Source organism: Macaca nemestrina, chromosome 4 (assembly GCF_043159975.1).
Source record: "Macaca nemestrina isolate mMacNem1 chromosome 4, mMacNem.hap1, whole genome shotgun sequence".
NCBI lineage: Eukaryota > Metazoa > Chordata > Mammalia > Primates > Cercopithecidae > Macaca > Macaca nemestrina.
The window spans coordinates 100,810,089-100,836,088 of record NC_092128.1 but is presented as its reverse complement, the minus strand read 5'-3'; the positions used below and the strand labels follow the sequence as shown (position 1 = coordinate 100,836,088).

General features: G+C 42.5%; 2 protein-coding genes and 1 pseudogene across 5 annotated transcripts in view; 2 read left to right on the top strand and 1 right to left on the bottom strand.

Annotated features, from left to right (window-relative positions):
- LOC105475805 (zinc and ring finger 2) overlaps positions 1–11,307 on the bottom strand; it is a 90,291-nt gene extending 78,984 nt beyond the window's left edge. The window contains exon 1 of one of the 3 annotated variants that reach the window (XR_011622273.1): positions 10,086–11,234. Coding sequence is in view for 2 of the 3 variants with exons in the window: in XM_011731322.3 (XP_011729624.2) it covers positions 10,086–10,545 (460 nt within the window). In the remaining variant the exon portion in view is untranslated. Of the gene's footprint in view, positions 1–10,085 lie in introns of all 3 variants that reach the window. The other 2 variants (XM_011731322.3, XM_071094990.1) reach the window with 2 other exon arrangements.
- Positions 11,117–23,141, top strand: LOC139362836 (putative hydro-lyase KRH_21160). Of its 2 annotated transcripts, XM_071094992.1 has the most exons (3): positions 11,117–18,621; positions 19,927–19,996; positions 22,361–23,141. In XM_071094992.1, exon 1 carries the CDS (start codon positions 11,117–11,119, stop codon positions 11,711–11,713), a length of 597 nt encoding a protein of 198 aa, XP_070951093.1. In that variant the 3' UTR covers positions 11,714–18,621; positions 19,927–19,996; positions 22,361–23,141. The 2 variants fall into 2 exon arrangements, with proteins under 2 accessions (XP_070951093.1, XP_070951092.1); XM_071094991.1 differs by having other exon boundaries at positions 19,927–23,141.
- LOC112425547 (U5 spliceosomal RNA) lies at positions 12,921–13,058 on the top strand (annotated as a pseudogene).
- Positions 23,142–26,000: the final 2,859 nt, after the last annotated feature.

The following is a 26,000-nucleotide window of genomic DNA, read 5'->3' as shown; positions in this document are numbered from 1 at the left end:
TGAGACAGAGTCTCGTTCCGTCACACAGGCTGGAGTGCAGTGGTGTAATCCTGGCTCACCGCAACCTCAGCCTCCTGGGTTTAAGCGATCCTCCTGCTTCAACCTCTGGAGTAGCTGGGACTACAGGCACGCACCACCACACCTGGCTAATTTTTGTATTTTTGGTAGAACCGGGGTTTCCCCATGTTGCCCAGGCTGGCCTTGAACTCCTGAGCTCAAGCAATCGCCCCCCTCGGCCTCCTAGAGTACTGGGGTTACAGGAGCAAGCCACTGCACCTGGCCTGATTCTAGAGATGAGAAAACAGAGGTACAGAGGAACTAAGAAATTTGCTTAAGGTCAGCCCAAGAAACATGACTTGAAGACTTAAACTCTTCCCCACAATAACAGAATACAGCCTGGACATAAAGTGCATCCCATCTCTGCTTTTGTAATTTATGGACACACACAGAACTCAAACTGAGTTAATCTGAGTCTGGAGGTAGAGAAAGATACTCCCTTCAGGCCTGAAAGATCGCATGTAGTTCAAAGTACAGAGTCTCAAGGCCCCAGCTTAAAGAAGGTCCATACTGCCTGGGGGCAGTGGCTGACACCTGTAATCCCAGACATACACAGACACAAAGACATAAACACACACGCGCGCGCGCACACACACTTTCTCTCTCTCTCTCTCGCCCCCTCCACACCCCCCTCTCTAAATTTCAGCTCCAGGGGCCTTGGTTCCTGCATTAGTTCCTTCAATTCTCTAAGTTACCCTAGGATTCTTTTCAGTAATTTGAAACAATATACAGTTTTTCCACCTAATGTTATTTTGAGTTATGCTTCTATCCTTTACAACTGACAGACTTAAGATTCTCTGACCATGGTGCAATACTTTTTTTATTTTTTGAACAGGAGTCTTGCTCTGTCATCCAGGCTGGAGTACAGTGGCACGATCTCGGCTCACTGCAACCTCTGCCTCCCGGGTTCGAGCAATTCTCCTGCCTCAGCAGCCCCTAGTAAACTGAGATTACAGGCACCTGCCACCATGCCTGGCTGATTTTTGTATTTTTAGTAGAGATGGGCTTTCACCATGTTGGCCAGGCTTGACTCGAACCCCTGACCTCAGATGATCCACCCACCTCGGCCTCCCAAAGTGCTGGGATTTCAGGTGTAAGCCACCATGCCCAGTCACAGTTCAATATTTCTAAATTAACACTAGAAGTAACGAAAGGGTAGTAGTAAGGACAACCACAATAAAGCCACACTTTAACTTCCAAGTAAAAGAAAATATCAAAATGCAGTTAACATGATTATTCCTCGACAGAACTGACTTTTCAAAGAAAAAGAAAATGTGTACTCAATGATAATGAAAATGGTAAGTATCCAAAGCTATGGGAAGTGACTATATGTAACAAGAAGTAAACACAGCCTTAAACACTTTTATCATTAAAAAATATTCAATAAAAAATAAAAGAACTAAGAAGCTAGGAGAAAGAACAAAATTAACTTTACAAAATGAGAAAGAACAGAATAGAGGTAACAGTAGGAAAAAATTAAAAACCAACAAAAATAGCAAAATTTATTGTCCAAACTGAGCACTGGCTCTCTGAAACATATTACACAAAAGAAATAACCCATTATGTATATCTGGCTTCTTTGTTCTTTTTTTTTCCTCAGTTCACATATAAATAAGTAAATTAAAAAACTATTACAGACTAACCACAATCAAGCAAAAATTAGGATATTCCACATGGTCAGAACTTATGAAATTGAAATGGCTGAATATACCTATAATTTTCTGACACACTAAATATTTTCATTGCTAAAAAAAGAGCTCTAAAATGAAATAATGACTCTGATAGGTGATATTACTCAAAATATATCTACCAATCTGCACTTATAAATATCAAAAACCACACAAGTTTGTATGGGTTAAAAAATTTTACATAGTCCTAAAGATTATACCTTGCTAGAAGCTGTTTCCATTTCTAATGAGCAAATTGGCAATAAAGATCAAATGCCTTGAACAAAGCATATCTTTGTTTCTGGCAATCCCATGTCACTGGTAAATTTTTAAGAACTGGCCGGGCGCTCACGCCTGTAATCCTAGCACTTTGGGAGGCTGAGGTGGGCGAGTCACTTGAGGCCAAGCATTTGAGACTAGCATGGCCAACATGGAAAAACCCAGTCTCTACTAAAAATACAAAAATTAGTCAGGCATGGTGTGCACACCTGTAATCCCAACTACTTGGGAGGCTGGGGCCCAAGAATCACTTGAACCTGGGAGGCAGAGGTTGCAGTCAGCCAAGATCGTACTACTGTACTCTAGCCTGGGCAACAGAGCGAGACTCCATCCAAAGGAAAAAAAAAAAAAACTGTAAAAATTTGCTTAACAGGATGTTCACGGCAACAGTATTTTATTACAACTGTACCAAACTGCAAACAAACTAAATGCTTAACAATAAGGAACAACCAAATAAATCCCTGACTCTTCATTTTCTCTCATACCTCCACATCTAATCCAGGTGGCTCTATCTTCAAAACATGGATATCCAGAATCTGGCCACAGCTTAGCACCTCCAGCACTGCCACCCTACTCCAAGCCACTGTTATCTTTCATCTGGATTTCTGCCTCCTTGCTGACTCTTGCCACCTCACACAATAGCCAGAGTAATCCTTTAAAACCCAAGTCAGATTATGTCAATCCTCTGCACAAAAATACTCCAGTGTCTCCCCATCCCATTTTAAAACCAAAGCCAGAAACTACAGGTCAGTGGTTACGAGGCAGTTTATGATTCTGTCCCAACCTCACGCCACCCCACTATGCTCTCATCTTCTACAGCCCTCTGCACTTCAGCTGCAGTAAATCTACATATCGGGTACACTCATGCCTCAGGGCCTTTACAGTTACTGTTCCCTGTGCCTAAAAATGTTTTTCCCCCAGAGATCCTCATGGCTTGCTCCTTCACTTTCTGCTTGAATTGTCATCTTGTCAGTGAGGTCATCCTTAAAACCCTATTTAAAATAGCAACTGTAGACAGGGCTCCATCCCAGAATCTCTATCAGCCTTTGCACTCCATTTTTTTCCATTACACTGAATGCCCTAACACACTATTTACTTTACTTGTTTGTTTACTCTCTCTCCCAAATAGAATAATAAGGCCCCTAAAAGCAGGGATTTTTATCTTATTTCTTCACTGCTGTATCTCCAGAACAGTGTCCAGAAGAGCGGGTCCTCGTTAAATATTTGAGTGATTTTTGGAATACTGGGTAATAATTAAAAATGCTGTTATAAAAAATTTTAATGGGATGTTAGAAACTGGTGGAAATGGAAAGAGCACATTATGAAAGGATATGTAACCCATGGATCAAGAAGAAATCATACGGGAAATTAAAATACATTTTTCACTGAATGTTAACAAGAACACTTCAAAATCAGTGGGATTCAGGTAAAGCAATTCTTAGAGGAAAAATTGTAGCTTTAAAACTTTGTATTAGAATATCAGAAAGGTTAAAATCAAAACAATATAAAAATGAATATTCCTAATTTTGTGTCTAAAACAAATACATATATAAAACACATTAACACTTTTTTCTGGTTATTTCTGGTGATAAGATTACAAGTGGCCGGGCGCGGTGGCTCAAGCCTGTAATCCCAGCACTTTGGGAGGCCGAGACGGGCGGATCACGAGGTCAGGAAATCGAGACCATCCTGGCGAACACGGTGAAACCCCGTCTCTACTAAAAAAATACAAAAAACTAGCCGGGCGAGGTGGCGGGCGCCTGTAGTCCCAGCTACACAGGAGGCTGAGGCAGGAGAATGGCGTAAACCCGGGAGGCGGAGCTTGCAGTGAGCTAAGATCCGGCCACTGCGCTCCAGCCCCGGCGACAGAGCGAGACTCCGTCTCAAAAAAAAAAAAAAAAGATTACAAGTGATTTGCGATTTTTATACATGCTTTTCTGTATGTTAATTTTTCTTTAGTGAACAGATATTATTTTTATAATTAAAAAAAAAAAGGTTTTAAAAAACTTCCTTTCCCTGTGGTTGAATTCTAATTGCTGGCCTCTTCCTCTGCCTGTCTCTTAAAATACTTGCTTCTCTGGATTCCATCCTTGTCCTTCGTCGATTTATATTCATCCCTTAGTAATCTTAACCACTTTCTGGATTCATTTATAACCTGAAAATTGATTTCTCAATTTTTTGTAATATACTGAATTAGAGACTCATGTTTCCAACCACTTAAAGGATACTTCTATCCAGGTGGAAATCCTACAGCCACTCAAATTTAACAGGCCTAAAAGGAACTCATTATCATTTCCTAAAACTTGTTCTTTTCATCTTTAATACTGGTTAAAGACATCACTATGTACCCTGGTTCTCAATTCTATCAGTTCTACCTTAGAAATCTCAATCAAATCTAACTTTTCTTCTCCCTCACCAATGCCATGTTTTCAACATAGGCATCTTCTATCAGTTATATTCTAAAATTCGAATCCTAACTTACCCTCCTGCTATCACACTCTCCTCCTTAAGAACTGAATCCTGATAAGGGTTGCTGCATACAGCCTGAAGTCTGCACCACTAGAGAAGGTTGCCATCCACGTAAACTACAATTGTTAATTGTGCCCAATGGCCTAATCATGATTCTCCCCCTGCTTTCAAACTTCATGAGATAAAACAAACCTATAGCACTACAAAATCCTTCAACTGGCTCCACTTTCTATTTTTCTAGCTTCAGGTTCTCATCATTCCTCTATGCACCCTGCAGTCCAGACATATTTAACTTTTCAGTATGCCCTATCAAAACCCACGCTTCTGTGGATTTCTCTTTAGTCTATAGTGCCCTCTCTCCGTAAAACTTCTAAATCCTTCAAACTACAGTTCAAATGTACCCTCCTCTGGGAAGCATTTTTTGACTAGCCTAGACAAAGATACTTCACTAAGCATTTTGCTAACAGTTCTATTACAGAATTTGTTGCACCGTATAATAATCACATATACCCATCTCTCAAATTCAGTGGAGAGTTGAGCAGTGCATAAAGAAGCCCCATATTTGAACCCTCAGTAACTACAATGCACAGCCCCTAAAAGGGGCTCGATTCATGTTTATTAATACTATACTTACCATATGCATTAGGACAACTTTTTAAAAGTAAATAGAAAATGAGTTTAACAAAAAAGTTACATGTTCAACTGTCAATCTAAGTCTATAATCCATGTGGCAGACAGAACTGATGTGACTATTCTTGATTCCTACACTTCCTGGTGTTTAAACCTTTGTATAATTCCCTCCCCTTGCACGTGAACTGGACCTATGGCTTGCTTCTAATCAATGAAATACAGCAAAGGCAATGGGTTGTATGTGATTACGTGTACATGATTATGTAAGAACATAGTACCAGTTCACCTTTGCTAGACTCTCTTCCTGTGCTGACCTTGAAGAAGCAAGCTGCTCTGAACCTAACAGACACAAAGAAAGAAATTCAGCCAATAACCCAAGGAAGTCTGGGGGCAGACCTTTCCCCAGTTGAGTCTCTAGATAACAACCCAGCCCTGGCCAACACTTTGACTGCAGTCTTACAGAGGCCACAGCTAAGTTGTGCCCAGCCTCTTGACCCACAGAAATTGCGAGGTAGTAAATGTGTTGCTTAGAATCGCTAAATTTGTAGTCATTTGTTAATAAGCAGCTTAGAAAATGAATAAAATCAGAACCTAAGGCATTTCTGAACTCTTTTTTTACAAAAAGGCCTACGTTTTGTCCAATTTCTAAACAAGTAAATGTCATGTACATGCAAAATTAAAACACAGACTAACATTTCAAATAAACAATAGTTCTTAAGAATATTTACATAAGGTAAAACTTAGGAAGTAATTTGCTACATAAAGCAGTTCCTACACTCTCTTTTAACACATTTGCCAATATACCCAATTTTACATAATACTTAGTAGATGTAATAAGTGTAACATTAGGGCAATTCTCCTTACAAGCCCAAACAATAATAAATAGTTTAAAAGTTGATATCTAATTAACGATATTTGGTAGTCAGAAGAACTTACTTACTAGTCATCAGGCAAAGCAATCAAATTGGAGGACAGCAAGGGACTTGCTGGAGATGTGCCTGAGGGAGTAGGACACTATCTTACAACAACAGGGCTCTTACTCCCTCAGGCACTGCACCAGCCAGCAAAGCATCAAAATACCAGGTTCTCAGGTCATGCTGCTCTCAGATCAGGTGATGCCCTGTGCAACTCACCAATCCTCCCCACCTTGCAGTCAAGAATAGTTCCAAAAAATCCCCAAAGCAGAAACTTCCACGACATAGGCCACACTTACACACAGCAAAGCATATAATACGAAGGTATGAAATTACAAGTGAGAAACAATAACCACCAAAATTCTTGTTACTTCAGGAGTGGCAGGGGTTGTGGTTAGAAGGCTCATTTTTCTTAGAAAGAGGCAAACATTCCTCTTCTGCCACTCCCCATAAAAGCCTTCAATGGCACAAAATAACATTCAAGAATAGGAAATAAATTACAATATCCCAAATTCAAACATTTTGGCACTTGATATTGGTAAGAAGTGATAACTGAGACCAATTCAATAATGGTTAATTGATGAAGATAACCTAACATCATAAAACTTCACATCTGCCTTAAAAATTAAGAGAAATCTTCCTAGAAATATAGGTCTTCTTCAACATATTCAGTTTTAAGAGATAACCCGCACTCTTTTAATATAAGAAAACATGTTTCACAAGTAACAAGGCACCTGAATGACAATCAGACTACTGAAATACTCAAGAGCAAGCCACACCCAAAAAAGCTCAAGAAAATCAGGAGGTCAAAAGCAACCCAGCACCACTGGTTGTCTGAGATTAAGTCATTTTACATTTTCACTTCCGGACTCAAGGACACATTATAGAAGTCCACACGATTTCTCTGGAAATAATCTCCATTTACTGGTATATTTCTATAGCCCAATTCATCTACCCCACCTTGCCGCATCAATAAAGGCTATTTTACCACTCACGTTATGCTCTTATGCACAAAGCTACTTGACAGTGGAAAAAAAAGTAGACATAAATTAAAGGCAAACAAACCCTCTCTAAGATACTATCAAGATTTTTAAATATTAGGAAATACCCTTAAGACCTGTTTTAAAACAAAGGTGATGGACAATACTAGCAGTAGTCAAGAAAGTGTCTGTTCACTTTAACACTCCCCAGTCTGAAAAGAATAACAAAGACAAGATTTACTTCACCTAAAAACTCCCATATAAATATAATCATATTCTGATGTCCAACAACTCAATTCTAGGAAATTTCTACAAACTGAAATATCTGGATTAGGCATTTTTCTTCCAGTCTCTAGAGAGAATAAGAGCGTATATAGCCAAAATAGATGTCCAAAAGACAGCAAAACATAAAACCAACACAGAAAACTTCCTCGTTCAATGTGGCAATTCATTGTGAGGGAACTACTAACAATTCCACTTGCTAGAATCTTTAAGTGTTAAAAATAAAAGGGGGGGGACTGTTTTTCATTCTCTATAAATTACATGACAGCTCACAAGAGAATAATTTTGAATCTTATTGGTACCATATTTTCTTATTAGGAGATGTGAATAATCTAAACAACAATTAAAACAACAGTTTTACAAAAAACAATATGAACTTTCCATTAATACTGAAATAATCCTTTTATCAATTTTCAGATGGAGTTATTTGCATATAACCATTTATACAATTTGTAACTGAATACAATAATGCTATAATAGATACTAAAAAAATTAAGTAAATGTGAAGTATAGTCAAGTCTAATTTTTTTAATTATGATTCTTCATCTAGCTCCCTAAATCTCAAGATGATGAGAAACATGCTTCTATTATTTTCCTAATAACCTGTCCACTAAAATATAGGTAAAAATCTCAGTAAAGCACGCCACTAAGATGGGTTTTTACATAAGTGTATTCCATCTCCCTGTCTCAACAAAAATTTCAGGATGTGGCACTTTCATCTGATCCTGTCATATAAGAACAGGTAGTTTCTCCAATCCCTTTCCAGCAATTCTCAACTGAGGTTCCTCATCTGAATCACCAAACACAGGAAATTATTTCAGTGACTGTTTTCTCAACTGTTCCAAGAATGATACATAACTAAAACCGTCCTAAATGCACTGGAGCTAAAAGTTAAAATGCATTGCACACTACAGCACAATTCTCTCCACAAAGCCAGTTGAGACACGCTGCTATAAGTTCCTCAGAAACTGTCACTGTACTACTAGGTCCCAGTCACCCAACCCCAACAGCACTAAAAGAACTATAGTGAGTGCACAAACCTAGAACTTAGATAAGAAAAAAGATAAATGCTTTATCTCCAACTTTAAGCAACTAGGTATTTTGATTTACTCATTTACTAGGAAGCATGGAGCTCAACTGTTTGTCCCTTGCTCTGAACGGAATGCATTTACTTAACAAAATAAACCCACAGAAATATAATGTTTCTCAAAGGGAATTATCAGCTCTTAGAAAATGAATTTTTAAAAATCAGCATATTAAATAAATATTAACTATTAACTTGACAAGGCTTTTCCTATTCACCCTTCTTTAGCAAACTTAAATATTCACCTTCTGATAACTGCTAAATGCAAATTTTCACTTTAAAAATATAAATATTAAAAACCAGTTTGCTCTTCAATCTCACACTAATCACCAATTCTCAGAAACTGCCTTTTATATTCTTCAATGTGGACTACAGCAACTTCAACTGGTAGGTTAGTTGTGATCAAATCACTTTAAGGACACCAGTAGAGTTCCTTTACTCAAAAGCAAATGACTTTTTAAAATGGCCCAATTTTAAGAGGGATGCATATTTTTAAGCAGCAAAAATTACTTTAAAACAAGGTAGCTAATTAAAAGTCAAGCATCATTCCATATTGAATGTGCAAAGCGTTACTAAAAGATGGGAAAAATTAAACATGACATTCTTATTTTTAATTTATGCTGGCGTGTATGCTGATAGTACAGAACATTAGAAGAGATAAATTACTACGTATTCCACTTTACTAAGTCTCCACTCAAAGTTCCTACGTTTACAAACACATGAGTAAAAGAGGCACAAAAATGTAGGGGATGCTGTTTTCGCTGCTAATCTGTGCTCAGCTGCGAATTCTTCTAATATCGGATGCATAATGCGATGAAATGGGAATGCTTATCTTCTATACTTCTATTTATTTTCATAAATCGGGGAGGGGAGGTGGTCTTGATTCATTTACTATTAGCGTTTTGCAATAAAGTAGATCAGCATAAAACACAACTGAAGAAGAATTCATTTTCCCAGGACAATGCACCCTTCCTCCTGTTTCTATAGTAAAGCCATCTTTTGCTATTAAAAATGCCCATTTTTCACAACTGACTTTTCCTTAACTCTAGTCAACACTGCTCTTCAAAAGAACCTAGTAGGCTGATTTGCAAAATTTTTACTTCCTTAGGAAATTTTTCCATTTTCTAAATGTTTTCCAAATTAAGCAGGACTCACATTAACTGTGACCTTAAGTAGCGGTTTAGTGAGGTTTAAAAACAAACTTTTCATTAACGCATTCATACAATTAAAGTGACATAGTAAGTGGGACTGACACAGATTTAAGGATTATAGCTTTATATTAAAAGTCAGTCCAAAGATGGTAACTCAGCGTTCATTCGAGACCCTTTGACTTTTGGCCTTTAAAAACTGTTCCCCACTGAGTCCCCAGATAGAACTACATTTAGCAACGGGTCTCCTCCTGACTTCCTGGTACTAAAAGCCACAACCACAAGGGCTGTTTCGTCTGTTTGTTGTAAAACAACATTTGCTCCAGTCATCTCTATGGAAAACAGACTTTCTCTACCGCGGAGCCGCTGAGGTGAGGGTGCTCACGATGTTTAAAAACCAAACCACGCGTCTACGCGATAGCGGCACCGCAGGAGTTAAGTGCCGGGGGTTTCTTCCCAGGATGGAGACCTGCCCGGCCGAAGGAGAAAAGGAGAAGGGTAAAAATAGCTGGCGGCCACGACCCACGTGCAGCCGCGGGAGGACCGAGCGCGGGCGCGCGGAGAGGGGTCCGTACCTCCAAACATGTGCGGCGAGAGGTGAGCTGGTAAGGAGCCGATCACCAGGCGCGGCCCGCCGGGGCTCCCGCCCACCGGCCGGTCCCGGCCGCCGCCGCCGTCTTCAGGGCTGCTGTGCACCGAGTCCTGCGAGCCGTAAGGGCCGCTGCTGCTGTTCGGGATGCTGAAGGAGGACTGCGCCGCGCGGGCCCCCGACGCCACGCTCCCCACGGCCCCGCCGAGGGAGCGGCTGCGCGGGGCTGCTGGGGCCGCCGCGGCCGCCGCGGCGCCGCCTGAGGCGCTGGGCTGGTGAGCGCTGGGCACCTGAGCCGGGAACCTCCCAGCCGCGGCAGCCCGAGCGCCCCCGCCGCCGCCCGCGGTCCCATTGGCCCCTCCACTGCTACTGGAAGGTAAATCCGAGCCCGAGTAAGCGCGCGTGCGGCCGTTAGCGGCGGCCGGGCCGCTCTGCTTGGCGCCCATGTCCGCCCTGCCCTGGGCCGGGCCCGCGCGCTGCGCCCCGAGAGCCGGGAGGGCGGGAGCGAGCGCAGGAGCTAGAGGGCAGGGCCGAGGCGCCGCGGCCGGCCCAGAGAGGCCCCCGCACGTCCAGGGCCGCCGCCCGGCGCCCCGAGGGGCAGTCGGCGCCCGGCGCGCTCTTCTCGGGGCAGTGGGCGAGGCCGGCGGCCTGACGCGGGCGCAGGAGACGAAGAGACGCGGAGAGGAAGAGGTCCCGGCGGCTGGCACCCCTCGCTGGCTCCAGCAGGAACGGGCGGCTCAGGTGGCCGTGCGGCTGCCGCTGGTTTCGGTTCTGGTGCGCCACGACGGGCTGCTGCCGCTCTCTGCCGCCGCGCTCGGTGCCCCGGGCCTCGGCACCGCCTCCTCTCGGGCGGCCACTGCTACCGCCGCCATCCTCCGGCTCCCACGGCGGCTAGCGGCTGAGTGGGAGGCGCCGGCCCAGACTCCGCCGGGGCCACCTTCCCTCCTCCCCCAGCCACCCAGCTGTTATTAACGGAGAAAGAGGAAAAACGGGTGGCGCGCGAGGGGAGGACGAAGAATGGGAGGGAGGGGTGGCGCGCGCTTCCCGGCAACCGTCTCCTCGCTCCCCCTGCGAAGGAGGGGCCGGGCTGGCGGGAGGATCTGGGCCGCGAAGGTGGGGGTGCGCGAGAGGGGAGGAGGTGCCCTGGCCCTCGCGCCGGAAGACCGCGGAGCGGCGCGGCGGCAGGGTGCGCCCAGCCCGTGTGTTTGGGTCGCGCGCGGTGACCCCGCCCCCGCCCCCTCGCGCCGCCGGGCCGATTGGCTCCTGCCGGCCTTGCTCCGCCTCCCCTGGCCGCGACCTGCCCGCCCCTGCTCCGCCTCTCCAAGGTACTGCGGTGTGGTAGGTGCTGCCACCCGTGGACTCGGTGATGGACAGGTGTCTGGCCCCGCCCCGCCAGCCAGGGCGAGCTCGTGTCTTCCTCGCGGGGCCTACGCTGATAGGAGGGACGGACACCCGGCGCCAACCAGAAGGCGGCCCCTCCTCCCGCACGTGGCCCGCCGACGCTGGAGGAGCCTGTGTCAGCTGCAGCTTTTCCTGGCAGGGGGCGTGAATGGCTGTGTCCTGTGCCCAGAGCCATTTGGTTTCGGTGGGTGTTGGTGTTACACACTGATTTAAAAAAAAACAGAATCTCAAAAGCCAGCTTGATCTGAATTAGACTCACGCGTGAAACACCAACCTGGGAGGAAGCGCAGAGTTGGAAGAACTCGGGATAATCCAACTTGACCTTCCGTGGTAGGGCAAAAACCGTCGTGCCAGGAATGCTGCACCTGACTCACAAAACCTAAGATCTAGGCCCAACACCAAACTAAATTATGTGTAGTGAGCAAATTATTTTACTTTTTTGGACTTCAGGTTTGTTTTTGTTTTTGTTTTTGAGACCGAGTCTCGCTCAGTCACCCAGGCTGGAGTGCAGTGGTGCGATCTCGGCCCACTGCAACCTCCTCCCGGGTTCGAGCGATTCTCCTGCCTCCTCCTCCAGAATAGCTGGGATTACAGGCGCGTGCCACCACACCTGGCTAATTTTGTATTTTTAGTAGAGACAGGGTTTCACCATGTTGGCCAGACTGGTCTCGAACTCCTGTCCTCAAGTGATCCACCCGCCTCGGTCTCCCAAAGTGCTGGGATTACAGGTGTGAGCTACCGCACCTGGCCGACTTTTTGTGTTAAATCCTAGGGCACCTGCATCTTTAAGATCCTATAACTTCTCTAAAATTGAATGTAATAAAATTCTCTTCAGTGCATTCCTCGGTGTTGGTGTGGTCTCTTCACGGCAGAGTGGGGTCTGGATACCCAGGGAATAGCCTGCTCTGAGACTCCCATTTTGAAAATGTCTAGTCTCTACTTGAAAATAATAGCAAGTGGTGTTTTATGAAACTACAGAAATAAATACTTTGCCATTTTTCACTATTCGCAATAAGTCGTTTATGTAATGATTTTCATCACTCTTAGGGTATGGGAATCAAGTTTTTAAACAAATGGAGAATATATGTATACATATAAAGACATGCATCGTGTATCTATGTACACAAACACACATATTTAATGGAAAAACAAAGGTACTCAGTGCTTTATATGCAATATCATGTTAAGATATGGTCATTATTCGGGCGGATCACAAGGTCAGGAGATCGAGACCATCCTGGCTAACACGGTGAAACCCCGTCTCTACTAAAAAATACAAAAACCTAGCTGGGCAAGGTGGCGGGCGTCTGTAGTCCCAGCTACTCGGGAGGCTGAGGCAAGAGAATGGCGTGAACCCGGGAGGCGGAGCTTGCAGTGAGCTGAGATCTGGCCACTGCACTCCAGTCTGGGCGACAAAGCGAGACTCTGTCTCAACAAAAACAAACAAAAAAAAGATATGGTCATTATTAAATCTTTCGCCTTTTACTAAAGATTTCCGTGGAGAGGAACAATTGTGAGTTCACCACCAAATTTTTTGACGTCCTGCTTGGGGGGGGCTAAAAAAAAAAAAAAGATATGGTCATTATTTTGGTTAAGTGCCCTCTGCAGATGTTTCCTGCCACCTCCTTCCCCATCCCAGCATCACAGACTGACTTCAGTGTTCCCACTCAGTGCTGTACAATAACTCCTTCATAGCTCTGATCATGTTACTGTTATTACACATCTTGCTTGTCACAATTGGCTCCATGATAAACTTCATGTCTGGACCTCCAGTGTTTAACATAGTGTCTGGTCTTGCAATGGTACAAAAAATGTTTTGTGAATGAATGAATGAATGAATGAGTGAGTGAATACATATATCTTCACCAGTTGTACTAAAACGATTATTTCTTGAATGTCACTCATTAACTTATGTTCTTATTCTCCTTGACATTTCCCTTGTGGTGGATGCCCCTTCCACTTCCTCTCTGGTGGGCCTTTTTGTTTCTTTCCCCACAAGGATTCTGGAGATAAAATGCTGGCCTTCTATGTTCTTTCCTTGGCCCTCTTTCCTCTCTCCTCACCTTTCTCATCTCTCTCCAGTCACCAGCATGAAGCTTTCGATGTATGTTATTGTCAACCAAATAGTTCTGCCTTCATTGAAAACGTGTCGTTTATTTATTTATTTATTTATTTTGAGATGGAGTCTTGCTCTGTCGCCAGGCTGGAGTGCAGTGGTGGGATCTGGGCTCACTGCAACCTCCGCCTCCCAGGTTCAAGCGATTCTCCTGCCTCAGCCTCTGGAGTAGCTGGGATACAGGCACGTGCCATCATGCCCGGCTCATGTTTTTGTATTTTTAGTAGAGACAGGGCTTCACCATGTTGGCCAGGATGGTCTTGAACTCCAGAAATTGTGATCCACCCACCTCGGCTTCCCAAAGTGCTGGGATTACAGGCGTGAGCCACTGCACCCAGCCATCACTTCTTTATTATACCTACCAGTTCTTCAAAAATTAAAAGTGCTGCTTCATCCAAATGAGTACACACAGGTATACGCATATGTAGAACTGCAACGGATTTTTGAGATAATACCCATGCTATCAGAAATGCACTCTGCTTTCTATTTGACTTCACTTTTGTAAAATGCTGGTCACCGCTTATTGGATTGATTTTATAACCCCCTAAGGGGTTGTAATCTGCACTTGGATAAACAGTAGTCTAAATCAGTGCTTTGCAAACTTTAGCACACACAAGGATTACAGGAAAACCTTGTTAAAACAGGCTGTTGAGCCCCACCCTCAATGATTCTCATTCCATAGCTCAGGGTTGGGCCTGGAGAATTTGCATCCTAACAAACTGCGCAGTGATGTTGCTGCCGTCAGACTTCAGACTCTTGTTTGGAGAAGCACTGGTCTAAATGGCGCTTTCCTCTACAATCAGAACTGTTGTTTTAATGCCTTCATGACCTTATTAAGAGACGAGAGCCCAGCTCTTTAAAATGTTTCAAATTTGAAGGTTTCAAAATACACTATATTCCTCCTGATGCTGTTCAATGATAGGTTGACCAAAGGCTTTGGGGGTGCAAAATTAGGTATTGTTAAAGCACTTTGCATTGACAAAATTATTGGCCACAAACCCACACTGGAACAGGTAAGCTACTTCTGGGCTTTCAATAAAAATGCCTGACCAATCAGTTTGTTGTTGTCTAGTTTGAAGTTTAGTTGGGGCGAGCCTCTTCCCTTTGTATTCCCTTACTCTCCTTTGCGTTCCTCTTTCCTCTCTTGGTTTCTCTTTTAAAACTCTGCTGGATCAGACCTTTGATGTGTGGGCCAGCAAATTTGCATAGTGACACCCATTAGTCCTCTCAGTCAGGGACCACAGCCTCTGTACAGGGCTGTCCTGCAGCCAGCACTAGCCCTACACATTTTGCTAAGGTTTTGCCATCCCACTTTTCCCCTTGTTATAGGATTTAAGAGATGGTTATGGCTTTGGTGTTTTTTTTTCTTTTTTTCAAGTAAGTGTTCGTACACTACCTCATCTCTACCAAAATAGGACTATATGTATAATTACCTATTTTTAAATAGGCCTATTTTCCTATTATTTTACTTTTTAAAGAAACAAATGGACCATCTAAACATTAAAATAAATCTTAATACATCCTACATATGTGTTAATACATCCCACATACACTGTCCAAGATCTTAGTGGTGATTAGAAACTTACATCTTAAATTCAAAAGCTTAGTTTGTAGTATTTACGAATCACATTGTTGGGTAATTGTTCAGAAAGCATCAAAAGTTTATGTAATATCTTTAACAAAATTTTGTCTTCCCTCCCCTGTACTTGCATTGGTTTTTTAATGAGAAGCAAAAGACAAGAGCCAATCATGACAGGATTAAAAGTACATGCCATGAAGTGGTTGAGCTCAAGCTGGGGTTAGGCCCTGGCTTTGTCTAACACTGGCTGTGGGATTTAGGGCAAGCCACTTAACCTGGCTAAACCTGTTTCTTCTGTAAAACACAGATGATCATATAGTAATACCAGTTTCACCGAGTGGTTATGATTCTCAAAAGATTCAGTCTCTATTTGAGAGTACTTTGAAATGTGTTAATAGAGAAACAAATTTTAATCTCAATGTTATTATTCCTAGCAGATTGTAATAATTTCCATATTATCTCCAGTAGGTTGTGACATTTTACAGTTCAATATATACTAACACTCACTGGAATTGATTTTAGCATTTTGTGAAATTTTAATACATTATTGATGCATAAGGATGTATTGGTAATAATTAGCAGTAGTTTACTAATAAGTATTTACATCACTGCTATAATGATGATAGTATGATATGTCATGATGACAAATCTATATCTTTCCACCATGGGATGGATGGATGTGTGTGTGTGTGTGTGTGTGTACACATACTCATAGATAGATAGATGAAATTTGAAAGGAAATTATCATTAAGGTATCAGAGACTACCTATTTGAAATCTCCAATATTTAAACCCTTCAACATTTTTTTTCTTTTGATTCCACAGGGCAGTTAACACTTTGGCTAAAGAGTCTTTGGGTCCTAAATAGGCTTACATGTGTCACAAAAGCATTTCATGTTGATTAATCGATGACCGAAGCCCTATGGCTATGTTTAACATAGATTCCGGAATCATTTTCCTTTCTAAAAACAGCTTGAGATACAATGTCAGCACCTGCTAATAAAAATAACTTAATTTTTGCTTACCAAAATGGTATGTAGTATTATTAAGAGCTTAAATATTTGTATCACATTCTATTCTCAATTAATTCACTTGGGCTTTCAAACATTTTTTTTTTTAATTTTTAAGAGCCCTTATTTAAAAACTGTTAATACCAACCAACCACAACCCATGATGCTTTTACTCCATTATAAAGGAAACTCTCAGATTCCATACATAGTGTTTTGAAAGGAATCCAAGATCTTTACTGGGGACATACTGTTAAAAAGACATAAAATTTAGTGGAAAAATGTATCATGGGGTCGGTACCGAGGGGATTTTCCCAGCCTACGGAAGTGAAGACTAGCTTGGAGAAAAAATAGCTCTCTGCTACATAATGCATGTGGTCCCTCCTCCAATGCAGATGCACCCTCCAAACTGCCTCCTGTCACTTGCTTAAATCATGAATACTGTACGTGAATGATTGTTGCACATGTATGATTAAAATGTATTATGAGACATTTTCTCTTACCACTTCCTCCCTCAAAGGTAGCCAAAAGCCCCCATAAAGGTAAGCCCTACATTTTAGGACTAGATTGTTTAAGCCTCCCAAGTACAGGAACTCTATTTCTGCTTTATTTTTAACTCCCCACAGTGCCTGCTTCTAGAGAGCCTGAAGACAATCTATATGCAAGAGACTTTGAGTAACAGCTATGGCTCGCTAAGGGCAGGCAGCAGTGATTAATGCATGTCCGGAATTACTACTGACTTAACAGACTGTCATCACCACCTTAAGTTTGTGTGTGAAGTTGGCTGTCTTCCCCACTGTTCAGCCAGGGCAACTTTGTGCCTTAGGGGGCCAATTCCCTTTGAGTTTGCTATTGAATGATATACGCCCCCAAGTTAGGCCAGGTTGGAAAGGGTAAGGCATAGTTGCGGGACTGCCTTTCCTCTACCATGAGAAGATGGAGCAACAAGAGCTCCTGGTCAATTTACCCCACCCTCTGTTTCCCAGAAGCTAGCTGGGCTCTGGCTGAATTCTAGGGATACAAGTCTAAACTGGGTAGGTTTTGGAACATAGCCCTGAGCTGGGTCATTCCTAGTGCAGGGAAACATCAGAATACCTTAGGACCCACACTGGAGATATTTTCATTCTTTAAATAGAGTGGCTGAGCATCTGGGCATGTAAAGTTAAATCAAACACCATATAGCTTCAAAAACCTTATAGCTTCTAGTCAAGGGACTTAGATAGAAATGAAGAGATGATCAGAGTACCATGTGGTAAAAGCATACTGGAGCTGACTGAAGGGATGGGGACTGGTGAAGGACAAAGATGTAGTTCGAGAAGGGACGCTGGGCTGAGTCTTGAGAGACTTCTGGCTTCAGCACCCATAGGCATTCCAGGCTGAGGGATTGTGAAGCAAGAGAAGGCTTTGAGTAGCTGAAGAACTTCAAGCAGTTAATTATAGCTGGAATGAAGAGTAACAGGTGAGAGGGTGAGAGAATAGGCTGGAAAGCTGCATGTAACTGGCCTGGCGTACTGAGCTAAGAAGTTGAAATTCATCCAGAAAGGGAGCTGAATTCAGCTTTACATAGGCAGAACAAAACCAGCCTTGTAGTTATGGCAAGGCATGGGGTTAGGTTCTCTTGGCTTTAGGCCTCCAGCTGTATGTTGAATTTGCACAGGGGTATGCACAGGTTACCCTAGTCTGGTCCCTCGGTGCAATGGATTTCACTTTGTTCAGTGCTTCTTGGTGTGGGAATCATGTCTCCAGCTCTCTCTGTATGTGTTCACCCTGTTCTGCTCAGTGCTGTTCTGGGAATGGACACCCTGAGCATAGGGGTCAACAAAGGAGTGGAGTTAGTGCTCAGTTCAGTTGGAAGGTGACCAAATACGAATGCTGGGTGTGGCAAATTAATTTTCATTGTTATCACTCCATAAGCGAAGGAAATGTAGCCCTTGTTATTTTCCAACATAGTCTCCAATAGAAACAGTTGTTTGTGACACTGAATTAGTCTGTTAAAAAATTCATCACCTGAAAAATTGCATCATGTATTACTTTAAAAGTAATGACTGTAGTAGGCAGAAAAGTGCCGACTCCACCCACCCAGAAATGTCCATGTCCTCATCCCTCGAACCTCTGAATATATTACCTTACGGAGCAAGAGAGACATTGCAGTTGTCAATAAATTCAGGATCTTGAGATAGGGAGCTAGTCCTGGGTGGTCTGTGTGGTCCCAGGGTGCTTACAAGGTTCCTTAAAAGTAAAAGAGGGAGGCAGGGTCAGAGTGGTTCAAAGAAATGCTCAAGGCTATTGTTGGTTTTGAAGCCTGAAGAGGGCCACCAGCCAAGGGATGGAGGTGGCCTCTAGAAGCTGGAAAAGACAAGGAGATGGATCCTCCCCAAGACTCCAAGAAGAACACAGCCCTCCTGACACCTCGATTTTAGGTGAGTCCACTTGAGTCCCATTTTAGATGTCTGACCTCTAGAACAGTAAGATAAATTTGTGTTGTTTTAAGTCACTGAATTTATGGTAATTTGTTACATCAGCAATGGGAAAATTAATACAAAGACTATTCTTTAAGGTTTCAGAAGGCAGCTGATTACAAACTACTTGAAAAAAAAATCTGATAAATATGGCCACTAAATCCCTATATGGCTAATCAGATATACTTTTCTCTTTTTTTTTTTTCTTTTCTTTCTTTCTTTTTTTTTTTTTTGAGACAGAGTCATGCTCTGTCACCCAGGCTGGAGTGCAGTGGCCCGATCTCGGCTCACTGCAACCTCCGCCTCCCAGGTTTAAGAAATTCTCCTGCCTCAGCCTCCCAAGTAGCTGGGATTACAGGTGTGCGCCACCATGCCCAGCTAATTTTTGTGTTTTTAATACAAAATTTGCCATGTGGGCCAGACTGGTCTCAAACTCCTGACCTCTGGTGATCCACCCGCCTCAGCCTCCTGTAGTGCTGGGATTACAGGCCTGAGCCACCACATTTGTCCCTAATATACTTCTTCTTGACTTCCTGCCCCTCCTCCTGAGCCCTGGTAGTGTAAGGAGCCACACTTTCTTGAAGCTAGGCCTGCAGGTATCTGGCCATGCTGCAGTTAAAAGACCCTACATGGAACTTTCCATTGCTGGCCTTGGAACATCCTTGTAAGCAGGCTTCCAAATGTAAGCATTGAGATTAGAAAGGCACAGCATTAAAAAGAACAACCTTTGGTTCAAAGTTTCTGTTTGTGTTTTCTAGAACTCTTAAAAGTCAATATATGTAGGTGGACAAAATATTTGGTGAAATTACAGTTCTGAAAATAGCCTTATGTTTGCCAGGACTTGAGGAAGGCCCCCAAGTGATGTCTAGTCCACCTCCTGCAAAGGCAAGAAGGTGGAGGTTGGGAAAGTCCACACTGACATCTAGTGATACAAAACTGCACTGCCAAAGGCTCCAACCACAGCTATCTGCAGCAGTGGGCTCCTTGATTCTGATGCACCTACTCTACTGCCCCTCAAGAGGACTGAAGACTCAGTGCACACCAGCCAATTTCAGCTGCCCTGGTGGGGGCCAAAGCAGTTCAGGCTTCTTTATTTTCACTTACAAACTTAGTTTGGCCATCTAAGAGTTTTGCCTTTTAATTTTTGAAATGATCATTTCAGCACATTTTAAAGCTGTAGAATTTACTTCTGAAAGCTTCTTTGTGCTTCCAGTGGCCAGACCCTTTAATGCCAAATAAATTTTTTTATTTTCTATGTGTTCTCAGAACAAATGCTTGGGCCGAAATGTCCTGAGCAAGGAATGATCTGCAGCAGGGGATGGAACCAGTACAGCAGGTACTTGTCCTTTTTTTGCCCTGAGAACATTGTCTGCATTTCATTTTCAGCAACTCAGAAGTCTAAGGTACAGAAGAAATGACAAAGAATGCTGCTTCTGTCTTTTCATTTTTCTTCCAATGAAAATAAGTCAGCAGAGATACAATTTCTAGTTCCTTCCTTAATGGCGGCACAATTAGAAGCAAGACTGCATTTTTAAGGTTGTTTCAGTAACCCAGGTAAAAAAGAATGAGGGGGCTGCACAACAATGTGAATGTACTTAATGTCACTAAACCATTTAAAATTGGTTAAAATGGTAAATTTTGTGTTACATCTATTTTACCTCAATTAAAAAAATAGTGAAGGCTGGACAGCATCAGTAACAGTAGGAATGGAAGAAGCTTCTGCAGGACTGATCAAATGATTGGATGCAGATACATTTTCACATCATTCTCATAGGCAAAACGTACACACGAACAAACACTAAACTCTTTAGAATACTAATGCCAAAAAACTTCTACAACCTCCACATTGAAACAAACAGACCTAAACATTAGGAAATAATGAGATTTTACAAGGAATGTGTTTTTCATACACTTTGGACGTTTTCTTTTATAACATGTAAATATCAAAACCTTCAAGCAAATCATACAGATGAGAAAACAAAATGTGCTGCACTAAAAACATACAGATTTAGCAAAGAAAGGACAAAAACAAAAAACAAAAAACCTCGTAAGGCAGTTTTGACTCTCAGAAATATATGAGAGAGATAAAAACACTGACAGAATTCAGTTGCTTTTGTGAAGCAAGCAAAAAAGGGGAAGATAAATAACTTTTAGGAAGGCACTCCAGACCTGATCTGTACAAACAGCAAATTCAAAGGGTTTGAAAATAATGAGTTTTTACTTTTTAGAGTTTGTAATCAATTGCAATAGTAATTCATTGACATTCCGAAGAGGCATTAGAAATGACCTAGAATTTCTTTGGTAAAACGTAGCATTTCAGTACGTTTAGAGGTACACGTGTCTGGTTTCTCCAGTACAGTTTTTAACAGATGGCATACTAACAATAAATCTTGCTCTGTTGCTTAACACTCCCCCCCCACAACTACTAATGATGGGGTGAAAAATTGAAAAATACTGTCTAGACCAATATTAATAAGGAGAATGACAGCTACAATTAGGTTTTCATTTTAATACAGCAGGATTTTTATACTGAATTAAATGTTCATATATATTTATTTTATAATAACTCATTAATTTCAGTAGTAAAAAAATTTTTTTCTGGAGCTCACAAACAGGATGAACAATTAAAAATAAATATATAAGTCCCACCACGCAGAAAATTTACTTAGCTTGACACATATGAACTTGAGAGGAACAAGAGTTTTGGAAAGTGAGGCCAGCTTCTCTAGGACTTTGGGAAACTCAGTCATCACGCAGAGGAAAGAAGGAAGCAAGTGCCTGTTACCTTCAGTGCTCAATACTAGAATGATAGCCATCCATGGCCAAATTTGAAATGGTGATGGCTTGAGAAACTAAATGATAAGAACTGTCTTGGTTTTTAGATTTAATGTAATCTAGCTAATGGCTTGTGTATAATTTTCCAGATGACTTAATGGATATTTTTATGATTTAAAATAATTGTCTTCCATGTCAGTCAAGACATAAAGAATACAAATTTCCACACTGGAAGAATGAATAGCCTCAGGAAGAAGTTTATATCTGTTGGAGCAGTAATTCCAGGCACTGGTCTACAGACCACCACCGGTCTGTAATAAAGTGTTCACAGTGAAATAAGAAAAATTAGGACAGTGCAGTAGCTTTGTTATCTATAAAAAGTTAAATATATTTCATGCACAAGACTATCTTTAGTCTAAGATTAGATTCTTTTTCCCTTATGATAGTTGTAGATGGCCATAGATTTGGGGAGTATTTGGTTTTTTGTTTCTTCCTTTTTAAATGTACATTTCCTTTTTTGGGACAAAGAAATATTGGCACCCTGATATTGATTCCTAAACTGTTTTCGAATTTCCACTGACCTGTGAAATCTAAAATGTTGGAAAGTGTTGCTCAAGAGATCAGCAGTTCTCACCTTTGTTTTCCCTGCCTGCCCCAACATACTGGAGAGATAGGATATACCCCCGTCAGCTCAAACCTCGAGAAGGCTTGTTATCAGCAGAAACTTAGGCTCTTGAAGAGGAAGGGTGCACATCAGAATGGCTGGAAGTCCTATATATACTAGACAAAGACCCCAGGTGGTTCCAATAGGGCCCAAACCCTAGCTAAACTGACAATTCTCATTCAGTAATACTGATATATCCAGGGGGCCTAGAAATTACCCAGATGCCTCATTTATTAATTTGCCATCTTGCCCTCTCTACAGGACTGTATCTTCACTTCCCAGAAAAATGAGTAGGATTTCTCCAGAAGGCAAGTCCCTCTGAAGTATCCACCAACCAGTGCCATACAGGTTTTTTCCGTCTCTAACACCAGTCCTTTACACTGGAACTTGGACACACTTTTCTTTACTCGCTCAGGCCATGCCATGCAGTTATTATGGGTCATCGTTTCCTCAATGAAACATTGAAGGGATAAGGTCCAGGTCTTTCAAACTGCCCACTGTGACCTGTTAGTGTAGCGGAAAATGAATCCAGCTAAACATGACCAGTATTTTTTTCTTTCTAATGGAAGAGAATAGTATTGAAATACTAGAAAATATTAAAGTAGGCTGGATGCAGTGACTCATGCTTATAATTCCAGTGTTTTGGGAGGCTGAGGTGGGAGAATGGCTCAAGGTCAAAAGTTGGAGACCAACCTGGCCAACATAGTAAGGCCTCATCTATACAAAATAAATAAATCAAAATATCAAAGTACATGGAATCTAGTGAAGCTAAACATTGTTTTATAAAACTTTATATATATTCTGAGCTGAGACATAGAATATTTCTCCTAATGTAGGTTATAGTTTTTTAAAAAGTTGGCTGGGTGTGGTGGCTCATGTCTGTAATCCCAGCACTTTGGGAGGCCAAGGCAGGCAGATCACCTGAGGTCAAGAGTTCGAGGCCAGCCTGGCCAACATAGTGAAATCCCGTCTCTACTAAAAATACAAAAATTAGCTGATCATGGTGGTACACACCTCTAACCTCAGCTACTTGGGAGGCTGAGACAGGAGAATTGCTTGAACCCAGGATACAGGTTGCAGTGAGCCGAGATGGTGCCACTGCACTCCAGCCTGGGCGACAGAGTGAGACTCCGTCTCAAAAAAAAAAAAAAAAAAAAGAAAAAAAAAGGTTTGAAAACTGTTAGATTCATTAGACAATCTCTATAATCTATGACAGCTTAAAATTCTATGAATTTCACTTTGGTAATGAGCGTAGAACTCTCCCTTCTCCCACCCTGCTCAACATAGCACGCAACAAATCCAAGAGCTCCTCTTTGTCCTTGAGCCTGAGGTTTCATCTGGTATCTCCAGGCAATCTGACTTGGCATCAGGCCTTCCTCTGGGCGCCCCTGGCCTTTGGGATGGTGCTGACCTACTACTTATCATACTATATTGTAATCGTCCATCTCCCCAGCAAATTGTGCCAGGGTGCACTTGAATGAGTGAAGGAAGGAGGCAAACAACAGTGTATTTGCTTAAGGGAGTGGTTCACAACCTGACTTCGCATCAGAATCCCCTGGGAAGCTTTTAGAAAGCCCAATACCCAAACCGTACCTGAAGAATTAAAGCAGAAGGACTGTCAGTGGTGTCCAGGCATCAGATTCTTTTGTTTTGGCAGGGGACAGGGGGAAGGAGTCTCACTCTGTCCCCCAGACTGGGGTGCAGTGGTACAATCTCAACGCGCTGCAACCTCTGCCTCCCGGGTTCAAGCGATTCTCCTGCCTCAGCCTCCCGAGTAGCTGGGACTTCAGGTGTGTGCCACCATGCCCAGCTAATTTTTGTATTTTTAGTAGAGACAAGGTTTTGCCATGTTGCCCAGACTGGTCTGAAACTCCTGGTCTCAAGTGATTCCCTGGCCTTGGCCTCCTAAAGTGCTGGGATTACAGGCATGAACTACTGTGCCCAGCCAGCATCAGATTCTTTAAAGCTCCCCAAGGGGAGTCCAATATGCAGATGAGATTGAAAATGACTGATTTAGACCAGGTCCTTGGGATCTTGTGGAAATGCAGATACTGTCTCCCTAGGCCTGGAGTAGGGGCACAAGATTCTTTCTAATGTGCTTCCAGGCGATGTTGATGCTGACAGTCTGCTGGCCACATCTAGAGAAAGGAGGGAAAAGCCATCTGATGGATTCTCTGGCAACATAAAAAGAGCTGAGATAGCAAAGTCAGACAGACCTGAAGGAGAGCGAGGGTAGTGACCAGGCATAAGATTACTGGAGTAAATTGCCTGGCACCCTTTCTTCCTAGTGATGTGACCTTGGGCTAGTTATTTAACATTGCCTCCATCTGATGATGGAGATATAACATAATATAATACATAGGGTGGGTGTGAGAACTGAGCAACACACCACAGACACCCTGGTATGCACATGTGTGTTATTAGCATTATTATTACGTATCCCAATTCCACCACTTACTAGCTTTGTGCTGTTGGTAAGTGTATTAGTCCGTTCTCACACTGCTGTAAAGAACTACCTGAGACTGAGTAATTTATAAAAAGGAGGGTTAATTGACTCACAGTTCTGCGGGCTGTACAGGAGGCATGGCCAGGAAGGCCTTAGGAAACTTACAATCATGGCAGAAGTTGAAGTGGAAGCTGGCATGTCTTATGTCGTAGGAGCAGGAGGAAGAGAGAGCAAAGGGGGAGGTGCTACACACTTTCAAACAACCAGATTTTGTGAGAACTCACTCGCTATCACGAGAAAAGCAAGGGGGAAATCCACCCCCATGATCCAATCACCTCCCACCAGGTCTCTCCCCCAACATTGGGGATCACAATTCAACATGAGATTTGGGTGGAAACACAGAGCCAAACTATATCAACAAGTTACTTAACCTCTCTGAGCTCCAGTCTCCTCCACTGTAAAATGGGGAATCATAATATCCATCAATCTCCTTACAAAATTGGAAAGATAAACTATATGTAAAATTCTTAGCACAATATTTGATCCATGTGCATGCTCAATAAGTGGTTATTTCTCAAATTAGTTTCGTTTGTATTGGGATAAATCATTATTCCCTCCCATAGGTATATTTTCTATTTAACCATCTGCCAGTTCTCGGAATCTTCTTTTGCCCCCACACCACACAGGCTGCAGATTGTAGGGATAGATGACAGAGGATGGGAGGCTCATCTCATTCTCTATTTCAATACATTCTACTTCAACAGCAGGGCTTGTTTTTATTACCTTATTGAGTTCACATGGGTAGCTTTTGGCAGCAGCAATTATTCTCCTTATTACTCTACAGATGAAGAAATAGACTTGGCTCTGACATGTTGGATTTTCTCAAGCAAGTCCCATATGGAAAATAAAAGCTTTTAATTCTAATCAGAGACAACCGGAGGGGAAAAAAAAAAAAAAACCTCCTGGCTTCATGCTTCTTGAAAGCCTCTCCTTCAGAATATTTTGGGGACCTGCAATGTGCCAGGTGTTGTACCAGATTCAAAGTAGAATACGTGACAAAGAGTTGAACAAATCGCTACAGGATCACTGGGGAGCAGGGGACGGAGAGAAGGCTCTTGACAGGATATGCTGTTTCACATACGAGGTGCTACCTTGGCTGGGCGGTGAAGGTTAAGGAGGAGTGGAGAAGTGGCAAATGGGGAAACGGTGTTTAGGAAGAGAGAACAGCATGGACAATGACAGTGAGCTGGGAAACAGCCTGGCGTGTTTGGGGAATGGCAGTTAAACAGGATGGAAGAAAGATGGCAATAGAAAGTTAGCTTGGGGACAGATTGTACGCCAGGTTAAAGAGTTTGGATTTTAACCCTGTTGCTCTGTGATAGGATGATCACATAATTCATCATCCAAATGGGCCACTTTTGAGAGTTAATGGGCATGCTACCCAGATACAATAAC

Excerpts from the sequence above, each read along its gene's own strand:
- LOC139362836 (XM_071094992.1), top strand. The coding sequence starts at position 11,117 with ATGGGAGGGAGGGGTGGCGCGCGCTTCCCGGCAACCGTCTCCTCGCTC.